At 34.3% G+C, this 22,664-nt stretch overlaps 1 protein-coding gene across 3 annotated transcripts in view; it reads left to right on the top strand.

The window, feature by feature from the left end:
* Nucleotides 1–268: 268 nt before the first annotated feature.
* The window catches only part of LOC129757006 (atrial natriuretic peptide receptor 1), a 278,572-nt gene continuing 256,176 nt past the window's right edge, over nucleotides 269–22,664 (top strand). For 2 of the 3 annotated variants that reach the window (XM_055754094.1, XM_055754093.1), the window contains exon 1: nucleotides 269–1,381. Coding sequence is in view for 1 of the 3 variants with exons in the window: in XM_055754095.1 (XP_055610070.1) it covers nucleotides 1,378–1,381 (4 nt within the window). In the remaining 2 variants the exon portion in view is untranslated. The remainder of the gene's footprint in view (nucleotides 1,382–22,664) is intronic. The other variant, XM_055754095.1, reaches the window with a different exon arrangement.

The following is a 22,664-nucleotide window of genomic DNA, read 5'->3' as shown; positions in this document are numbered from 1 at the left end:
GGAGGTGATTGTTGATATTTTTTTGGTCCTGCCATGCTACCATCTACTAGATAGTCCCATGAATCCCTTCAAGGTGGAGGCCAAATCGCTGACGGGGTGGTTTGGCACTCTCAGTTGTTGGACTTGCTGGGGGTGGCAGCCTCTCGAATTCGTTGCTATTCCCGACTGACGGCTGCTGGTCGCTTGGGTAAAATGGGGATGTGCGGGTGGGAAGAGATCGCTGCTGCTGAATGGAATAGCTTAGTAAACGACGCTTGAAGTTTGCTGCCAGTAGTCAGTCCGCGATTGGATTCGATGCCAAGCGGTCGGGTTGTTTCTCACCTAGTTGGTTGGATTGACGTGCGCGCGCCCTCCCTTTCTGTAGTTGGTTACTTATATTTCGCCAGGCGATGCTGCTGATCTGCGGCCGTGTGTTGGACGGTTTTTTGAATTTGAACCCATAAAATGCCGTATGTCGTATGCCGTTGCCAGACAAGTGTTTGACAAGTGGAAAACGCGGAAATTGTGTTGCAGTCTGTCTCTGTAAATTGCATGCATTCGTCGTTCGTCGAATGGGGCGATGTGATCCAACAGGATATTTGCTAACCGTCAAGCATTGCGTTGGTGTGAATTTGGGCAACACGTGGCGCCTATAAAAATAGATAACCGTTAGAGTATGTAGATGATAAAACTTTGTGTATATCAGTGGCAAGATAATTTTCAAATTGTATCTATTGTATGTGATCCTAAAAATATAAAAAAGCTGAATCAACAAATGTGCTGGCTCCGGCATTATTCGCTGCAAGTGTCGTTTATTTAAAGATTAGTTGATAAGAATATAAGTGAATATGTTTAGTGGATTGGATATTCGTCTCTCAATTCAATTTATCATCGGAACAGGCATGGGGATGCAAATAAAGCTGCCGCAAGTCTAGAGCAAAATTGCGTATGTTGCGTCCCTGGATCGATGGATAAGTAATGAAGACACATTATTAGTCAAAGAAACCTGTTTCCGTGCGGTTTTTCGCCTAGGACGACAATTTGCAACCGAGTCAATGTGCGCCTATAAACCACACAATTTGCTTTCCAGCCGTCGTTGGTCATCCGGCTAGGGGTCAGAACGCCTCCGTCAAGATAAAGTGCATAGCGTAAGGCCAAGCCACGTGCGGTTGTGCTTGTGAACGTGCGTGTATGTGATTAATCCCACCAAAAGTAAACGAAAGAAAGATGATGGCAAAATAAATGAGCATCATTGGAGAGATTATAGCAACGGAAAAAAAACAAACAACATGTTAAGAGTCGAGAATGAAGCGGCAAGGATTCAACAAGTTGCCCTGATCCCTTGCCGGGCCAGGTCTTATCTCCAATGGAGTGGAAACTGATTTGGACATTAGCTTGATGGGTAAGCTTTTCATTATTAACTCAGAGTAGTATCGATGGTATTCCAAGGCTCCAAGCTCGCTCGCGCCTTCCCCAAAAATGACTCCACTTATCGCTTAAAGCAGCACCCAATTAGGGTGGTCCTTTGTTATAAGGAAACTTCTCGAAGCAAATATTTTGGTACTCCCAACTTCTTATATTTATTCATTAATCAGAAAAAGTTAGTATGCAAAAGGTATCTTAAATTGAAGATAAGAAATTAATGGAAAACAATTTTTAAAAAACTCTTACTGAAAAAAATCGTTTTAATTTACGTTTACGTATATTTTATATGTTTGATTTTTTTGCATCACTTCTAAAATTTATAAATCTTGATAAAAAGGATACACAGTAAAAACCCATTTACACCGAAAACGATGAACGTAGCATAGGCTGTAAAAGTGTTTTGTAATGTGCGATTTATTTTAGATGTACGGTGGTACATACTAGCTATCGGGCAAAAATTATATACACTGAAGAACTTACCAAACTTATTAAAAAAAACGTATTCGGATTACCTTCAAAAGGTTCTAGATTACTCATTAGACTGAGTCGAATTGGGGTCATTTTTTTGAATTTTCCGAACCCTGGGGTCTTAAAAGCTCCGCTTTGGTTCATAACTCATGCATGATTTTTTGCAGAATTTTTAAGTAACGTTCACATGAGTAAATTTGAACTTTAAGGTTTGTATGGGAAAATTGAATGTTTTGTACTGAAAAATCAACATCACTTTTTTTTCTTCTATGGAATCGAGTCTGCTAATGGTTTTTGTGCCAATTTATAAATTTTTAAGGGAAATTTTCCGATGAACAACTTTGTATCTAATTAGGTAAAAATTTATTAGCTCTTTAACAGGGGTATGTCTTTTGGAATTGAAAAACAATAAATTCAGACATCACTGCTGGTACCTCACGAAGTATTGCATGAAAAGTAGTCATGCAATATTTTGTTAGGTCCCCAGCAGTGATGTTAATTGAATTTATTGTTATTTATTAATTAAGGAGTATGTTACTCCTGTTACACAGCTAATAACTTTTTTGCCTAAAAAGATACGAAGTTACAGTCTTGGACAAAGTTGTTCAGCGGAAAATTTCCTTTAGAGAATTTATAAATTAGCACAAAAACCATAAGCAGACTCGGGTCCATTGAAGAAACACAAATGATATTGATTTTTCAGTACAAAATATTCAATCTTCCCATACAAACCATAAAGTTTAAATTTACTCATGTGAACTTTACTTAAAAACTCTGCAAAAAACATGGATAAGTTTTAAACCAAAACGAAGCTTTCAAGACTTCAGGGTTTGAGAAGTTCAAAACTGACCAAAAATAAACACAGTCTGTTGCTAATTTCGAGTACTTCGTGAATCTATAATTTAAAATAAAAATATCTATAGTATTTTTAGACATCTAAGAGCATAAGTAACACTTAGAACAGCGTTTTAATGCATATGTTTGTAATACCGTAAAATTGGTTTAAGGGAGTAAATTGGGACAGTTTTTGGACTATTTTTGTAAGATTTCTGTCAAATGCAGCTCTTTCAGTTCCTAATTTGCATTAAATTTAGATAATGTTATTTGTGTACCTGAACCAAATTAATTTAAGCTCATTATAATAAAATGTGAGAATTGGGTAAACTTGAGCCCATTTTCTTGTTTCCATCATACCTTTTTTTTTGAAAATCTAGCAATCTAGCAGTTACTATGCTTAAAAATTAAAAAGATTCTTGATCTCGTTGATGAATTAGAAGCATTCTGGTAGGACATAAAAAATAGTAATGTTTTTAAAGGTAAGGGAGCCGTCCCTTAATTAAGGAGACTTGATCATTTATCCAGGGGGCCCTTACCCTTGAAAAAAGAAATAAACAAAATCGAAAGAAAAAAGATCCATTGACTGATTTGATCCATATGAAATCACATTTCACAATTTATAAGTGCCAGAAAAAGAGTATTCTAAAATTTTATCTTCAACCATCTAGTGTTGCATACTTAAAGGCGCTATATTCTAATTTTAAGACAAAATGAATTTTTTGAGTTTCTTTTTGGAGTTCCTTTACTATCGTAGAATTATTAGTTTATGGATAAAAATTAGTTATTCCGAACATAGCAATGGTCACGATCTATTCAGGAGAAAAATATATCTTTTTGAACTCGCTCTGAACAGAACAGAAAACTTTATCTGGACAATAGTTGAGAGTTTACCATTGCTTCGAAAATATGACATTATAAAGTTCATATTTAACTTTAACGATTAACATATTTAAATGATTATTTTTGTTACCCTTTTTCCATGTGAGAAACATTTTAAATAGATGAAAAAAGATCTTCAAGTAACATTTTAAGGCTATGATCATTTAGAATCCGGGCAGTTACAAACGTGTGTATTTTAATTCATTTGATCGAAAAACATTCTATGGAGGAAATGAAGGTGTTAATATGAAATTTATTGTAAAAATATAAAAAAAAAATATTTATCAATGATGTCAAGAAATACTCTAACTTTTTCATAAAATCTCTTTTTTATCTTTGCACACTTTTTTTAGTCATGTATTTTTTATTTTTTTACCACAGAAGCAAAACCTTTGCTAAATCATGATATTTTACACAAACTCACCTGGAAAAAGCAATTGGAATCTGGTTGGAACTTTTTCATGAGTAGGCATCTCGAAGAATTTGATCTCTCCGGTTATAACATAAATTTTTTTGTCCATGAGAACACATCTATCATATTACGTAAAAATCGGATGCACAGGTTGCGATCTTTGGAACTGATCATTATTAGTTATTCACTTGGTGTCTACTAGTCAGGCAACACTTTTTGGCTGCCGGAAATGAATTTTTTGCATTATTTAAGGAGTCTGCATTCAGTTATCCCCAATAACCATAGACTTTTTACCATATTTAAGATCAAGGGTTGCACACCGATGGTCGGTTTGAACTTCGTGTGGATCCTAGAGTGGCTCCTTATACTTCTTAACCATTTGGTCCAAAAAAAAATCAGAAAAAATCAACAGTTCATGAGCTTTCAAGTCAACAATAAAAAATTTTTGAGGCGCAAAATGCGTAAAAGGAGCTAATTTGTGCAAAATTATTTTTACCATGTCTTTTTGCATCGTAAATATCTCAAACACACGTTAACTTTAAAATCTATCAAAAATAGGCAAGATAGTCCATTAAATTTGTTACTTTTTTTTTGAGCTTGTAGCATAGGTGTTTTACTCCATTTGGCACGTTTTTCAAAAACACTTGATCTTTGTGAGACATTCCAGTTTCGAGATATAGCTAAGGAATCAAGTATTCCCAGAGATCAAGTATCCTCATTTTCCTCTATTTGCTTTTACGATATGGATCAAGGCTCTTATCGGTCGGTTAATTGTAAATTGCTTGATATTCAAATTTCATCCTTTATTGTCCCGATTCAACCTATTTCACGGTACTAATTTTTGAAATAATTAAGCGCTTTTAGTATGAATATCAGTTTTGGAAATTAATCGTCTAAAAATTTATCGAAAATTATTCACTTTTGAGCTAAACCAGTCTAAACCAGGGGTGAGCAACCTTTGAAACCAACGGGCCAAAAAAATTTTCAATCTTCTGTGCGGGCCGCATTGTCTATATTTTGCAGAATTTAATTGATAATCATATGAATAGAGAAAATAAGAAAGCGATCGTTATTTTTTTATAACTAGGACTTTTTGATGAAACAAATTTAATTAACGAAAAATTAAACGAATTGTTTATTTGAAATATCATCCAAAATTGATAAGGTTCATCACTAAATCCTAGTCATTTGTAATTGTTTCATACTTATTTTACTATGACTTTTGCCTTCAGAAATCCCTAAAAAAGTTAGAGGAATGAATTTTTAAAATTTCTTGAAGTATTTTAATCATTTTTTTTTTAAATATCGATAACTCCTAAGCGTTAAGGGGGGGGTAGGGTCTAACATTTTCCAAAAATCGATTTTTTTATTTTTTTATTTTCTTATTGTAAAACATTTCAAGAATGTTGTGTCAAATTTTCAAGTCAATTGAAGCAAAACTGTAGAAGTTATAGGCCATTATCTCCTCCTATCTAATACTGCAAGAAAGCAAGAGCAGAAACTTCAAACGCGTTTTTCTCAAAAGCACATTTTTAAAGTCCGTGGACATCGTCATTTGAAAACTACTTATCCGATTCTTTTCAAATTTGGAACATATTTTCTACATATAAAATATCAGACCCCAACGTTTTTCTTTTTTGATTTTTTTACTTTGGGGAGATTTTAGAGGTGAAAAATGGCGGATTTTTAAGTGAAAAATCGTAGTTTTTACTTCAAACAGCCACAAAAATTTCATAAAAATATTTTTAAGTTAAATAAAAACGTTGGGGTCCAGAAAAACATCTATTCAAAATATTTTGCTCTGATTTTTTGATTTCAGATGATTCTGTGCTGAGATACAGTGTCCACCGCAAATCCTGTTTTCTAAAAGGCATCCTCGAAAATGCTCCGTCACCGGCTCATTTTTCAATATTTTTCTACGAAAAAATTACTAAATGTTCTTTTAACAATGCTTTGTATAATGCAAAAAATTTGAATACATTTGTTTGAACGATAGCTCTAGAAAAAAATCGTGAAAATGGTGTTTTTTTTATACCCGTTAGACCCTACCCCCTCCCCCTTAAATTGAGTTTCAAAAACTGTTTTTTGTAGTAATTGAAAACCCACTTAAGTATGTAGTAAAAGTGATATTTTCACAACAACTTACATACAAAATAAATGTTTAAGATATTGTAAGCTGCATTTATGAAAGTTCTGTTTTGGTTTTGGAAAGCACTCTAATAATGAATAAAAACTGGTAGAAAGATTAAATTTCATCCTGTTTTCTGCTTATCAAAGCACTAAATTTAAAGATATTTTTTTGGAATCATCGGACGAAGTGTTAGAGCTGTTTATTGTACTGAGAGAAGATTTTAAAATTATTTAGATTTTTTAAAGATTCATTCAGGTGTCGTATTCTATTTGAAAAAATTTGTACTTCGTAAATGTCTGCTCAATATATGAGAGCTTTTTTCACATTTTTGTAAGAAATCATATCGACGTGTCTTGCAAGTACCTTTTCAAAAAAAAAAATTACCCAATAATTATTAAAAAATAACATAAGAAGCTAATTCCTTTTTAATTATATGCCTGTTCTTAAAAGCTTCCCAAATGCTTCAAACTCTACTAAAGGGGAATTCCTGGCGCTGCGTTTTGGTTATTCTCTCTCATTATTTGCTTAACTTTTTTTTCTAAGAAACTACATTTTTCAAGGCGATTCATAAAAACGTTGGAAATGCTCCATTGTGGTCCTACTATTCCTTATCGCTCCTTCTTGAGCTTTACCCCAGCTATACCCCAGCATAACTACAAATCAATAAAATGCTTTGTTCAACTATTATTTAAATTGTTATTGAAATGTATTGATAAAACTCTGTTTTTAAGCTTGTTTTCCGTAAAGGTTGCCGAAATCACAGAAATATCCATTATTTCACGGATTTCCAATCTAATTACTTTATAGAATCTAAATTAGTTAAAATTCATTCTTTATTCTTGAAAATATGTGCAAATTTAAATATTTCTCATTTCAACTCAGATACTATTGGGGTAGGATTTCTAACGCTGCTAATTGAAAATCTCGATGTTTGGTATGACTTTTCGGTGAAATTAATTGAAATACTATCACTAAACCGTTACAGATTTTTGTTTCAAGGGTGTCCACGACGAAATTGCCACATACAAAATTGAATCGCAAAATTCGAGTTTTCATTCGAAGTTTAATTTTCAGGGATTGAAAAATAACTATTAAACTTCATTTTACCCTTTTATTCGTATTTTATTTGCAGTTCATACGCAAATGCCCGCACCTTGCCCTTAACCCCGCCCATAATATTCTGCACAACCTGTGAACCATACTTTCTTCAGTTCCTAGAAGGTCTTCATTACCTTAGATCGTTTAAGAAGGTCCAAACAGGAATTTCTTCATAAATTTGGACATCATCTGAATGCGGACACATGCTCCGGAACGCTGAACTTATCCTTGGCCTTAAAAAACAGGTTGCTGGGGATCTGTTTGACGTCGGCCTTCACATATGTTTCGTCGTCCATGATGTAACATTAAAATTTCGTCAGCATGTTGAGGTACAACTTCCTGGCACGGCTTTTGGCGGACTGTTCTGCTTTTCGTCGCGATTAGAGGGCCTTCTGAACGTTCGAAGCTCAGCCTTAGTTTTGGCCTTCTGGACAAAACTTCGGCTTAGGTGCAGCATCTTAACCACATCCGGGTTTCAGTTCGAGGCTCCAACCCATGTGGTTTATGTAGAGGTGGGGACAAGACTTGCACGAGTGTGAGAGTAAGTTTTTTTTAATTTTTTGATTGATACGTCACAATCGTTCACGGGTGTCTCGACGTTGGAGTCGCCTTTCATACGTACAAAATACCATCGAGCTTGGGTATCCAGTGGAAGTCATAATACTGATGTCAAACTACTTATGTTCAAAATTGAATCTGATTATCTTTCCTTGTAAAAACGATTAAAGTCTGCTTTATTTAATATTGGAACAAATTCTTTTGCTCATTGTGGCGCTCCTAGTGAACGGATTTGGAAACTTTTTTCACCCACGTGTCGAGAAATTCATTACCTTTCACCATGTATTTATGTCATAGCACCAAATGATAGCATTTTGTAAACAACCGCCAAGGAAGCCGAACGGAGAGATCAAATTGTGCACAGTTTTCTTGAAAATCCATTGTTGTCGGCATCGAAGCTAGCTAAACAGCTTAAAATGCCCAGAAATACCGTATGGCGTGTTATCAAGCAGTACAAGGAAACATTGACGACGGCTCGGAAGCCGCATTCGAAGCGTCGGAGTGGAACTGTCGACAGGAAACTGCGTGGGAAAGTCATCAAGGCCGTCAAGAGGAATCCCAATCTTTCAGACCGCGATTTGGCCAATAAGTTCCAGGCCGCTCACAGTACGGTGCGACGAATTCGTCTCCGGGAAGGAATAAGGTCATTCCGAGCCAGCAAACAGCCAAATCGGACGCTGAAGCAGAACAATGTGGCCAGAATCCGTGCTCGAAAGCTGTACGACCAAGTTCGACGGATGTATTCTGATGGACGATGAGACCTACGTGAAGGCGGACTTTGGGCAAATCCCAGGTCAAAAATTTTATTTGGCGACGGCTCGGGGGGATGTACCTGCAAAATTTAAGTTCGTGTTTGCGGATAAATTCGCCCGCAAGTACATGATTTGGCAGGAGATATGCAGTTGTGGACAGAAAACCAAAGTCTTTCTCACTGACAAGACAATGACATCAGAAGTCTACAAAAAAGAGTGCCCACAGAAACGGATTCTGCCGTTTATTCGTGCCCACGACCGTCCAGTAATGTTTTGGCCGGACCTCGCAAGCTGCCATTACAGCAAAACGGTTATGGAATGGTACACAACGAACGGGGTCAGCGTAATACCGAAGGACCTCAACCCCCCAAACTGCCCCCAGTTCCGGCCGATAGAGAAATACTGGGCAATCACGAAGCGGAGGCTTAAGGCAAAGGGAAAACTTGTTAGGAACATGACTCAAATGAAGAACTGGTGGAATCAAATCGCCAAAACGGTGGACGAAAAGGGTGTGCGCCGCCTAATGTGCCGTATTACGGGAAAAGTACGAGAATTTCTTCGAAACAGCAATGAATAATTTTTTAAATTTTTTTTATGAAAGAGTAAAGAAAATGCTACATTTGTATGAAAAACAAATTATGAATTCGTTAATAAATGACTGAACTACACGCAATTGTTTGTGTTCCAATATTAAATGAAGCAGACTTTAGAAGTTCAATTATAAAATTTTTGTTAGAAACTAGAAAAATTGGCCCTTACCTTTATTTAAAGGTTGATCTTACATTTTGCATTCTATAAAGGCATTTTCGGAATTTTGAAACAGCAGCTGTTTATGAAAATGATAAAATAATTTTAATTTTTGTTCCGAAAAAAGAAAACTGACTAAGGATTTATATTTTAAAACTAATTTCGAACGGATTCCTCTTAAGTCCCCCAACATATTCTGCTCCGCCAGCTTCTTCTAGGAAATTTTGATGCACCAAAAAGCGGCCGTTGCTGCTGGTTCCGATTTCATAAGAGTTTTTGCCGGAAAAAATATGGGAGCATTCGAATCCTTTTGCAGCGGAATCCGTCAAACTATTCCGAAAAACCCGAAAAATGAAATTGAAAACTAAAATTTTAAACGCATCATAACGCATTCCACAACACGACGGCATCTTGAAAAATTAGTAACAAGCTTTCATAGTAACGTCAATAACAAACGTTCTGGGACGTTGCTACGATTTCATTGGTGCGTTGAACGATCGTCACCGCGACGGCGTCGTGTTACGTCATAATCGTTTATAAACAACTGTATGGATACAACGAACTAACACTAAAGTTTTTGGTTGTCCCCACCTATAGATAAACCACATGGGGCCCCTACTACGCGGTAATGATTTTTGGTGTTTTACGGAATACTTTTTCCTTCACTTCTGGGCTTTCGATCGATGGCCAATCGTTTTTCGAACCGCTTAATCACTCGCGACACCGTGAAATTTGCGATTCCCAACGATTGAGCGATTGATCGATGCGAGAGATCCTTGTTCTTGATATGAATGCGCAAGATTTGATCACGCACGAGCATTTCTTTCAACTCCATTTACGCGAGTTTTGACCACAGGACTTTAAAACTTGCAGGATGTAAACAATGCACTATGAACTAAATCCACCCAAATTTTTATTCAATTTTACCCAACGGTTAAAAAGTTAGATCAATTTCATAGTGTGGCAAATCTCATCGTGGACACCCTTTACATTGTTTTTGCCAAGAGCTCAGAATTATTTGATGCTGATTCTTGAAGATAGGAAATCTTAAATCGATCACCGAAATTGATTATTGAAATCAGATGGGCCATATCCGTTTAGTATTCAGGTAGAATTTATGGTTTTATTTTATTCGAGTATTTCAGAGCGGAGAAAACTAGCATTATTTGCTAAATTTGATAAAATAATAAAATTTTCACAAAAAAAATGTCCACTGAGCTACTGAACATACTTCATCATACTTTGACTTTGAATGAAGTCCAGAAAGTCGAATCTTTTTTTTTTTTAACAAAACTTAAAAATGCTTTAACTCAGGGGTGAACAACCCGCGGCCCTTGAGGCATGTTTGTGCGGCCCGCGAAGCTTATCTTACATTAAATTTATATCACTTTTTTCCTGTAACTATCATAAAATTGCAGTCCTTATTAAACAAAAAAAAGGTTAATCAATAACTTGATATACACGTCACTTGTTTGCAGTTGCATTTGTCTCATAATCATCCAGATTGTTGACACTTTTGTAGGATTTAAGTTTTTTTTAAATTCTTTAAAGGAATAGATGCAATATTGTATATTGGAAAAACGTAATATAGGAGTTAAATAGTTAAGTTATTATTTTTAGTTTCAAGCAAAGTTAAAATTGTATGATAAAGTGAAATATTTTTATTCTTAATTATTGACGGAAAGAAGGAAAGTTTTATAATAAAGACTGGGAGAACGATTATAAATTTTTTGTCGACATAACTCAGGGACAAATTCTTTTTTCTCGACAAAAACAATATCATTAATCCTGTTATTCAACCCAAAAAATTTGTAACGAATACACAGGGGAACAGAATTTTTGGTGCTTATGTTTCAATAACTGATTTTGTGAGATGAATTCCTGAATTCAAAACATTTCACAGATTTCGTCTATCACTTCTACTTTCTGTGATATGGCGTGTGAAAATTTTCAAATTAATCAATTTTGGGTAGAATCGATCTTTTATAACTGATAAACCAAGAAATCTATATAAAAACCAAATGCTGATTTTCAATCACTTGCCAAAATATTCTTGTTTCAAAGATACAACGCTTTAAAAAATTCAATTCAACAATTTAAAGAAATTAAAAAAAAAGATCAATTACTTCTGACATCATTAAAGACAATTATTGAAAATTGGATAATAAACATTTGAATTTTTTCAACAACTTTGTTGAAGACTGCGAAATGATTTGACTCACGGTTTTAAAAATATAAAAGATGATTCAATTAATTTTAACTTTTCTATAAAATTTTGTCATAATTTCCGTGTTTTGCAGGTTTGCAAAAAAAAATAATAGAAAGAAAACTTCCCTAACTTTTTTCTCAGAACTCAAAATAACTCGCGATCTTTGAGAAAGTTGATCATTGAATCAATATGTATTTGTATGATACAATTTTGTCAAAAAAGTAATCAAGTTGAATAGTTAATTTTTTAACCTATTCTTAAAGGTTATCTCATAAACTATAATTGAAAAAAACTGACTGAATTTTTTGGATTCAGCGCCCCTGAATGAGTCAAAATTAGTTCTGAGATTCCTTGCACCTCGGAAAAAAGTGAATTGTGTTTTCTTGTGTTTTGTGTGGTGCTATTTTCACAAATTTCATAACAAATCATGCCAAACATTTATTAAATTGAGTGATTTTACTTCTAAATTAGCAATCCTTATTACAAAAGTTGAAAGATTTTCACGATTCAGTCTAAGGAAGCCTACCCCAGAGATATCAAAATTAAATTAATAAAATTTATGAAATCTGTAAAAAATGTCTAGAATAAAAAATTTGAACTGTAACATTGACAAATCAGGTAAAAAATCTGTAAAATTAAGAATTTTTCATTATTTTGAAACCTTGCTCAACATCTCAATGCAATGATTTCATAAAGGAACTTCGAAAAAAAAAATCTTCAAACATTTCGAATCAATTAATACAGTTAAAATATTGAAAATGAACAAGATTTAGTGAAAATCTATTCAATTTTTGCTGGTAAAATTACCTTAAATAAACAAAAAGTTTAAGCAAGAAGGTACATGAATTTGTTTTATTTATCCGTTTTCAGTTTTGTATTTGTCATAAATTAGTCGTTATAATAAATTACGTAAATCTCTACATACTATTATGTGCTATTATTATTACCTAATTTTATTTCGTTGCGGCCCACCAAAAGAATTTCAAATTAAAAGTGGCCCGTTGCATCAAAAGGTTGATCACCCCTGCTTTAACTCATTTTACTTTTCTGATTATTAATTTGATGATATTGGATTATGGAACTCTAATATTAATCTATTTTTCCTGGATCATATTAGGAGATACAGAGGCTATGTTTCAAGAAAATTGAAAAATAAGGGCCACCCTGAACAGCACCCACAAGATTTTATGTCCAGTTTTTTTAGTCTTCATCTTTCGGTACATTTCGACACAACCACCACCCCATTCAGACGGAAGCGATCAAGTTTTGGGTTTGTTTGACTGTCTCGTTTGCATATCTATAACATGTACATACTTACTGAATCAAGCATGTTTGGATAGCGTGCGCAAAAAAAGTATGCAACAGACTTACTGGCGACTGTAGCGTAGGTCATCCGAAATGGTTTGGTCCCCCAAGCTCCATTTTCGTACCCACGGCCAGTGGAATTGATTGGTGAAATAAAATTGATAAATTTATTTTTATCTCACGCAGAACTTTTTGGCTAGTTACCCACTTGCTACCTGGCAATATCGAAAAAATAAAGTCGTTTGGCAGGACCTGTTTTAAATTGCGTCTCGATAAAGCGTTATAAAATTAACGAAGGAGTTTGATTCATCGAGCCAAAATAATGGCTCTTCTTGTAGTACCAAGCCTGACTTGAAGTTGACTTTTTATAGTTTGTTTTGTTTCCAAAAATTACCAGTTTTGTTTTGCTTTTTTAACGTTCTATTCAGAATGATCTTTAGTGAAAGTAAATACAAGTTAGTGTGAAATTAGAAGTATGTCAAATTTTTTATGTCTATCCACTGAATGATAAGTCCTTCAAGAAATTCAGGTGTACATTATGTTATAGTCTTATTTATTTCTGATTGGATACACTAAAAGATAGCCAAAATTGAAAAAAAATACTTTCATTTACCCACATAGAAATAAACTATATAAAAAAAACCATCACTAAACGAACATTTCGTGTTTATCTACTAAACAGAAAACAAGACTAGGGTAAATGTACCCGACCTTGGCACCTAAGGCATGGTTTACCCTTTTTTTCAACATTCCAACCTTCCTGTTGAGTGAAACATAGAACATTCTTTGAAGAATTTACTTGCTAACTTGCTTAGATTTCAACAAAAATATGTATTCTCTATGGAACTTTCATTAATGTGAGCAAAATGCATGCAAAGTATTCACTGCGATGCTCCAATTACTTGGCCGCCGTACCAATTGTTTGCCGTTTCGATGGTCCGATTCTTGGCCACCAGCAAAGTGCAATAGATCTTTACCAACAACGCTCAATTGACAGTTAACAGAATCGTTGGCTATTCTGAATATATGGCCACTGACAGAATGACGTCAGCTGAGCGTAAAGTTCTATGCGACGATGGAACACCGGGCTTCACTCATACAACAAAAAGGCTTTTGAAAACAATGATGAAATTTGGATGGAAGGGAAGCACAAAATAAGCTTTCATTTCAAAAAGTCGGAAGTCCAGAATTTCCGCATTTTTTTTTTATTTTAAAAATTTAAACTTTTTACTCATTTAAACAAAGTGATGATTACAAACACCTCAGGTTGTTTCAGAATATTTGTGTATGAACAAGAATCATTGATTTAAGAATGACAACCAAACCTTCATCAGGGGGACCGATTCAGAAACGAATTGTGTCCGCGTGTTTTGTAAGCAAACTTTTTTAACTGGACACTTCAAAAAAATTCTCAAATATGTATACAGTAAATTACTTATGAAGGACTAATAAAATCTGAATAAAGCCAATCAAAAAAAAGTATTTCAGATGGCATGGGGTTATCTAGACTAGCCCAGGTTTTCAACGTAGAGTTTGAAAAAAAAAGTTTGTGTGGTCCAGCTGCCAGAATATTGAGGTAAAACATCCGTATCTGGCCCCGATTGATTCACATTCCTTGAAATTTTTTAGAGATTTCACAGTTCATCATTTTTTTTGCGAAGTTTTTTGAGAAAATTTCATCAAAATAAAAATCAAATTCGACTTGAACGGAAGTAATACTGAAAGGTTTGAGCCGTGTCAAATAAACGAATTATTTAAAAAAAAACGACTTGAACGTGGTTGTTGTGAAAGTGGTATTGTAACGTTGAATTGAAATATCTTGTTTTGAACTTTTCTCATCGGTTAGATTTTTCCAAATATTGGATAAATTGCTTAGATTTTCTCAGTTTTTTTTTTGGAGAATTTTCTGACTTGAATGCTAACTGAACAAATTCAGGAATGCTAAGCCTGACGACAGATTCATTTACGACATTTCTATGGTTTTGTGCATCATGATGTGTTGTCATTTATAAATCATTGTTTAAATTATTCCTTTTGAGTTTTTATAGACCATAACTATCAACTTGAAAATTCTCTAGGAGACTTGCGATTGCGACACATAAGGTTATTTTCACTACCAAACAACTATCTTCATATTGTGGAATTAGGTTTCATAAAGTAAGAAATTGAAAAATTCCTTGAATGGTATTTTAAAATTTGCCCTTTTGAATTTGTTAGCTGAGCTTCTAGCAAGAGCCATCTCGAATGCCTGGGGCGTCGCGCAGTGGTTTGACACGTCAAATAGATGTTAGAATGTAAACCTTGCTAAAACATTCTTTTAATTCGACTCACATCTAATATTTTAAGGAATAATTGGAAAGAAAACGATATTTTCCTGAACTTCCAACTTCTGTTTCCAAGAAAAAAATTAGAACAAAAATCCAAAAAAAAACAATCTGAATACATATATGGTTCCCAAGCAATAGAAAACGATTCAAAAACTCAATTAATTATCTATTTTTTATACTAATGTCAGTGGTCCGAATATCACTCATTTTCAATGAATGTTCCTGATTGCACTTCGCAACTGAACGAATAGCGATCGGGTTTTGTTATTGATTGCTACTGGACCTATCCGATCATCGTTCGTTCTATTCATCGCTAACATATAGATCACCTCGCACGATGCTTGCTGTCAAAACAGTGCAGCACTATCATCCAATTGGAATCTCACCAAAGAGCGATGCATATGGCGAATCATGTTCGTCTAGGATCAGGAGTGAATGGTTCAGGAAGTGAGTGAGTGATACATTCAACCGATCATTAGCAAATGTTGTTTGTTTTTAAACATAGCCAATTAATAAATTTATTTGAATTTACAGCGTTTTTTACACCAGTAAGAATAAAATCAAATTGTAGTTGTCTTTGTGAGGGAAAGATGTTCACTTCCGCCGTGTTTTCGATTTCAAAAAAACCAGGCGGATACTGAGTGAGTGACATTCAGAATGGATCAGTTTGTATCTCCCTCATCTCTGATATGCGATGTTTGCAAAATCGATGATTCTGAATGATGCGACTCGGTTTGCATAGCTGAGTGGAGCGCTGATCGAGATTGCATACCAGTCGGGCGAAGCAGTTGCGAGAGGCGCTTTCCTATTATACAGTCAGAATGTTTCAAATAAGAAACGTATCCTGAGTGTTTATTTTGATTGATTTTCTGACCATTGACTAATGTCATAAATTGTCATCGATCTAACAGTTTTTTATATAAGAAAAACATCTTAAGTCTTGCGAGTTGGTTAATTTCACTTAGTTTTTTTTATTTCGAACCACTGTGTTCTGTAGGAGACCACGTGCTCGGCAGACTGCAATGCAAATGCTGTTCGCACGCATACCAATGTACCTTCGATTCATGGTTCCCAAATAGCGATTTTTGCATTTAAAATGCTTGGATATGACTTTAAGTTAGTCGAATCACTTATGTTCTCCAACTTATTTCAAAGCTTAAGTTGATAGAAGCGGTCTTATCATACAACCCAATGAGTATGAAAACATTTGTGTGTAGTTTTAAATAAATTTTAAGGGAATACATCAGCCCAAAAATACCTCGTTAATGACATGTATTTTTTCCAGCTTCCAACACTGGTGGTGTATTTCGATTGAAGTTACATGCCAAGAAGAGGAACAAAATTAGTTTTAAATTTTTAACCAAAACCTAAATAAATATTCATGCTTTTGTTTTTCTAGTATTTTTTGATTTTTTGTCAAGTTTAACTTGGGACATGAGTATTTATTGCAAATTTTTCAATTGAATGCCCCCGTTTGAAATCGCATGTGAATTTATCAGTTGCACTAGAAAGGTGAGTTCTTCTGATTTTCATACGGTGGTTTCCAACATAATTGCCTCGGATGGAGATCGAAAAAAATTAACTACTTTACAAAACTAGTACAAACAATTAAAAAACTCGGTATGCACAGATTTGAAACAAATTATTCTCTTCGTAATTAAAATATATTCAAATTTTTTTAGCTCAATTTGGACCTGAAAAACATGAAAAGGCATGTTGGCATGCCAAGATAAGGACCATGCCAAAATAGGGCTCACTTACCCTATTCATACTTATTCGGTTTTATAAAGCTATGTTGTTGATTTTTTTATTTGTTTTAACCACTCCAGACGTTGACCGATTTCGATGATTGAACGTAGGATAGCAAAAAAGTGAATCGACTGTTAAACTTAACGACAAAAATGTTGCAAAACATTGACCAAGGGGGTGTAGATTTGTGCAAAACATTACACAAGTTAGAAAAAAAATTGAAGTAGGTATCAATTTCAGACCTAATTTACCACGATATAAGATAGGATAAGTTGTCCTCCTTTCGTGCTGAAAATCGCTGTTTTATTCCGAGGGCTCCTCATTTTTGTTATTGCATAAGTAAAGAGCGAAATAAACTAACAAGGTCAGTTGAGCTTTTTAAGATTTCGATAACAGAGTTTCGTTTGTTTAATATATAGTAGCATTTTTTTTTTAATGAATAAAAAACAATTTACGAAAAAGAGTTGCCACTCGCAAATTGGACACTTCTCAATCATACACGCTCGATAATAGGGTTTTATAGGTCTGATGCTAACAAGCTTAATTGCTTCGTAAACGGATTTTTTCTTTAAAATCTTTCAATTTAATATGACACATTTGCGTATACGTTTTTTTTTGCGTCGTCACTTCACGAAAAGGTATATAAGTTTAGTTTTCCGTTAAGTCACTATTTGGGAAACTTCCAAACAATGTGACCATCAAGACCTTGGCGAGAGCTTTCCAAATAAAGCATTACTTAAAAGTCGTTAAAGCAGTTTACGAGGTGCACCTTCGCAAAGTTACGTGGTCAAGCCACATTTTACAAAACCCCGTGTAAATTGTGGTACTATAAACTGGAAGATCTTTGATCACCGGGGTTACTTTGATCAACATAATTTTTTTGCAGATAATCATCATAACTAAGTCTAAAGTTGAAATATCTGAAAACTGTTTTCTACGTTTGAAAGCCTATAAATTGAGTTTCAAATAGGATAAATTAGTATGATGTAGTTGAAGATTTTTTATATTACTTAAAATGTAGTTTTAAAGTTGTAAAATACCTTTTTTTCTAAGACCCACAAACAAACACCTCTCCTGAAAAAATGATAGCATTTAGAAACAAATGGATTGTTTTATATGAAAGTTAAACTTTTTTTCTTTGTAAAGGTATAGTTTCCGAGTTATTTTTATGGTCATTCTATGATAATTTATGGGTATTAAAAACACGGTCATTTTCTATCAGATATCATGTACAGAAAAAATGGCTAAAAACCCTATCAAATGGCTAAGTTTGAATATAAAAAGAACATAGGAATAGTAGGAGGACCTAGAGAATTGCATGAAGGTAAAATTTCATGTATTTTAGAGGCCAAAAATAATTGAGAAATGTTTATAATTTTTTACCCTGAATGTATGATACCTGTAATGATTTTGTAAGAAACATTTAGTTATAGCCACTAAGACCAAGTTCACTGGTGTTCGAAAAAAAAGTGGTAGATTTTGAAAATCATACCATGTAAATTTTTCTTCTAGATCTTTGGGCGTTGTATTTTATACAGCACTGTTTCTATTTCAGTCGTATGTAATAGAAATATTGCTATTTTTGCATCACAGCATGCGAAAATAGAACACGTGTTGTAAAAAAATTTGAAGGCCGCAGATTTTGAAAATGTTTTTGCATGGTAAACTTTTCAAAATGTGCTGGAAGACTCAGAATTTCTACTACTTTTTTCCAACACGAGTGAGCTTGCTCTAATGTCGTTTGAATATTTTGTTATAAACGATTATGCTTTAAAGGGTGATACGGTCAAAATTTGGTCAATATCAACTTGACGTATTTCTTTCAATTTTGCATTTAAAAAAGCTGAACACCCCTCATTTTTAAGGTGTGTGTGTGTAGAATGTTGCTCCTATTTTGATTTTGGAATTCACTCTTCAGTTGTCAAAATGCCGTCCAAGGAAGAAGAGCAGCGTATCAAAATTTTGCTCGCGCATCGCGAAAATCCGAGCTACTCGCACGCAAAGCTGGCAAAATCGCTAAAAGTTGCGAAATCAACCGTTACAAATGTAATTTAAGTGTTTGGGGAACGTTTGTCGACTGCCAGGAAGTCTGGATCGGGGGGAAATCGTAAAACCGGAAGCCGCTGAGACGACAAAGAGAGTTGCCGGTAGTTTCAAGCGAAACCCTAACCTCTCTCTCTCCGAGATGCCGCAAATAAGCTGGGTGTATCGTCTACAACCGTGCATCGAGCCAAAAAAACGAGCCGGACTATCGGCTTACAAGAAGGTAGTCTCCAAATCGCGATGATAAACAAAATACGACGGCCAAAGCGCGATCCCGGAGGCTGTACACGAAGATGCTGACGAAGTTTGACTGCGTGGTAATGGACGACGAAACGTACGTCAATGCAGCTTCCGGGACAGGAGTTTTATACGGCAAAAGGAAGGCTGGGCACATGAAACTGTCAAAGTTCGCTAAGAAATATCTGTTTTGGCAAGCCATCTGTACCTGTGGCTTGAAAAGCAGCATTTTCATAGCTTCCGGGACTGTCAACCAAGAAATTTACGTGAATGAGTGTTTGAATAAACGTCTGGTGCCTTTCCTGAAGAAACACGATTGTTCCTCACTGTTTTGGCCGGATTTGGCATCTTGCCATTACGGTAAAAAGGCCATGGAGTGGTACGCCGCCAACAACGTGCAGGTGATTCCCAAGGACAAGAACCCTCCCAACAGAGGCCAGAGCTCCGCCCAATTGAGCAATACTGGGCTATTGTCAAGCGGAACCTAAAGAAGATCAAAAAACTGCTAAGGACGAGCAGCAGTTCAAGACAAACTGGCTTTCTGCGGCGAAGAAGGTGGACAAGGTGGCTGTACAAAATCTGATGGCAGGGATCAAGCGTAAGGCCCGGCAATTCAGATTTGGAAAAGCGGAAGCCTAACTGAATATTTTTCCTGAATTTTATACTAATTAAACTTGAAAAAGAAATTTAATTTGTTTTTTTAAATAAACGATTTCACCGATTTACACGCGTTTTCCCTTGACCAAATTTTGACCGTATCATCCTTTATACTTTTTACCTCAGTAAGTTTTTTAAAAAAATTAGTGTTACAAAAAAGCAACCCCTTCCAAAATATTCGAAAATGAATTAAAAAAGTGATCAATGGTCCCCCAGTTTACGGTACTTATCATTGGAAGTAAGTTCTGTAACAATTCCAAAAATTCTTCGAGATGCTATCCTTGACCCCAAATAGTTTGGAAACGATAGAAAATATTATATCCAAATCTGTGTCTAATGTGTTGAATGTGTATTCATTTTTTTTTTTGCATAGTTTTACCACATTTTAACCCTTTCAAAGCTGATAGGAAAATATCCGTTTTAAGGATTTTTTAACTTCAGCTTGATACCGTGTTTCATAGCAAATGTTGACCGATTTAGATGATAATAAATTTATTGTGCAGATATTTTTACTGATTAATAATTTTAAGGGTTGTCGAAATTTCTATTTTTTCTATTCACCGATGCATAAATATTTTTTTCCTGTTTTTGAAGCATAAATATTTATTTGAGGATGCAATAGAAATTTTTACCGCTATCCCAGATCTTCTGGAACAAAAACTTACTACGATAAAAAATAAATATTTTTAAACATTTTTGGAATTGTTAACTTCCATTTCTTGGTAAGATTGACTACTCACATCTATCATAATCAATAAATTCGAAATTCTTCACAATTTTTTTATACACAATGATATTCACTGAACTAGTATATGTTTCTTTTAGTTGTCGGTTAATGATATCATCGTTTGTGTTTGATCGCAGGTGTGGCTCAGTAGAAGATTTACATTGGTTGTGTCACCCAAGGATAAGTTAAGAAAGTCTAACATCATCAACTCCGCGACATCAATAGATGCATTTTGACTTCCAAAACAATCTTAAAGCCAGTTTTTTTCCGCTGAAAAACTCGCAAAAGTTCAGTTTTATCTTCAAAACATCTTTTGTTCTACAAAAAAAATTACAGTTGGAGTAAATTTTTCAACAGTTTTTTTTTTTGATAATTGCATAACCACAGGGGCTTAAAAACTAGATTTTCAGTAGGGGAGAGTGGGGATACTTGATCCCCTTTTCTTTTTTTCACCATATCTTTTTGCAAAAATTTAGCAACTCGTCGTCTTTGACATTTTCTGACAGCTTGTAACTTCAAGTTTCTATGCTCCAAAAATTAGAACGATACTTGAACCCGTTGATGAACAAGAAGCATTTTCGTGGGAGTAAAAAAATTGGGATTTTTCTGAAGTTAGGGGAGACTTGATCCCCTATTGAAGGAGACTTGATCTTTTATTCAGGAAGCCCTAATCTTTGTATAAAAATCAAACAAAACCCCAAGATAGAATGTTAATTGACTATTTTGGTCATGTTTGTTCTCATTTCACAATTTATAGCAGACATAAAAAAAAAATTCTATAACTTTGTCTCAACGCTAATAACATTGCATACTTAAAGGCGCCATTTTTTATAATTAGGAGAAAATTTATTATTCTTGCTCTTTTCTTCAGACAATTGTTTGATAAATATTAGTTTTTGGATAAATATTAGTAATTTCGTAATCAGCTATCATAACGATCAATTCAGAAGAAGAATATGCCGTTTGGAAGGGGGATCAATTGTACCCAACTCTAGGGGATCAATTGTACCCATAATCAACATTTTAGAAAACTTTTTCTGAAAAAAGTTGAGAGTTATCCATTACTTTGAAAATATGGCATTATGAAGTTCATTTTACGCTCGAACGATTGATACATTGGAACAAATATTTTTTTCATAATTTTCCCATGTAAGGAACATTTTAAAGTGATGAAAAAAGATCTTCAAGTTACATTTTGTGAAATTTTTCAAACAAAGTTCAATTACTCAAACAATTATTTTGTTAAAAAATTTTAAACAACAAGCATTGTTATTTTGCTCATTTTGGCACATTTTTCTAGAACATTTGATCTTTGTACGACATTCCAGTTTCGAGATATAGCTAAGGAATCAAGTATCCCCAGGGATCAAGTATCCTCATTCTCCCCTACTTTTTGCCTTGTAATTTTGACACATTACAACAATTTTTTCCTTATTTTTGACACCTATTAAGATTATCTCATAGCTATAGTTAATTTTTTTTGATAAAATTGTTCTTCTAGTAACTGTAACTGATGTATTTCAACTGTTCCAAAAAAAAAATAAACTCGTTACATATTTGCCGATTTGTTGTCGTTTTTTCCCAACCCCTCCTTTAAACAGGGTTTATATTTCGTCTGTTCTACCCAACCAAGTATATTTTTTCTCGAAAATCAACCCTGAATGATGGTAATTTTTAGACCGAACTGTCAATAATTTTTCATGAAGATTAAAAAATAATCACTTATCCAATAAAACAAATTGGTGCATCTCCAGTTTTTTCTTGTTTTTGAGCTTCTTTAAGCTGTAGCTTTTGACAACTACTTATTAAAAAGTCATTAATGTGGATTGTTTGATTCAGGGGTTTGAAGCATAGTGCACAAAAGTAAGTTTAAACAATTATTGTCTTGGTTTTATGCCGATTGAAGTTAACCTCGTCAAGAGGCGAGTTTGGGCTTTAGCGAGTTGATTAAATAAAATATTGCCAAATTTCTAAATTATCTTTATAATAAGCGATTGAAATAGCTGTCATGATTTTACGAATCTCAATTCAGAGATTCACTTTAACACGTCTGTCGCTCGCAAGAATAGATCAATGACTGACTTTGTTTTGTTTGTTTGTCAAGTGCTGCCAAAATAGCAAATG

This window comes from Uranotaenia lowii, chromosome 3 (assembly GCF_029784155.1).
Source record: "Uranotaenia lowii strain MFRU-FL chromosome 3, ASM2978415v1, whole genome shotgun sequence".
Classification (NCBI taxonomy): Eukaryota; Metazoa; Arthropoda; class Insecta; order Diptera; family Culicidae; genus Uranotaenia; species Uranotaenia lowii.
Note: the sequence above shows the minus strand (reverse complement) of the source record. Positions and strands in the feature narration are given on the sequence as shown.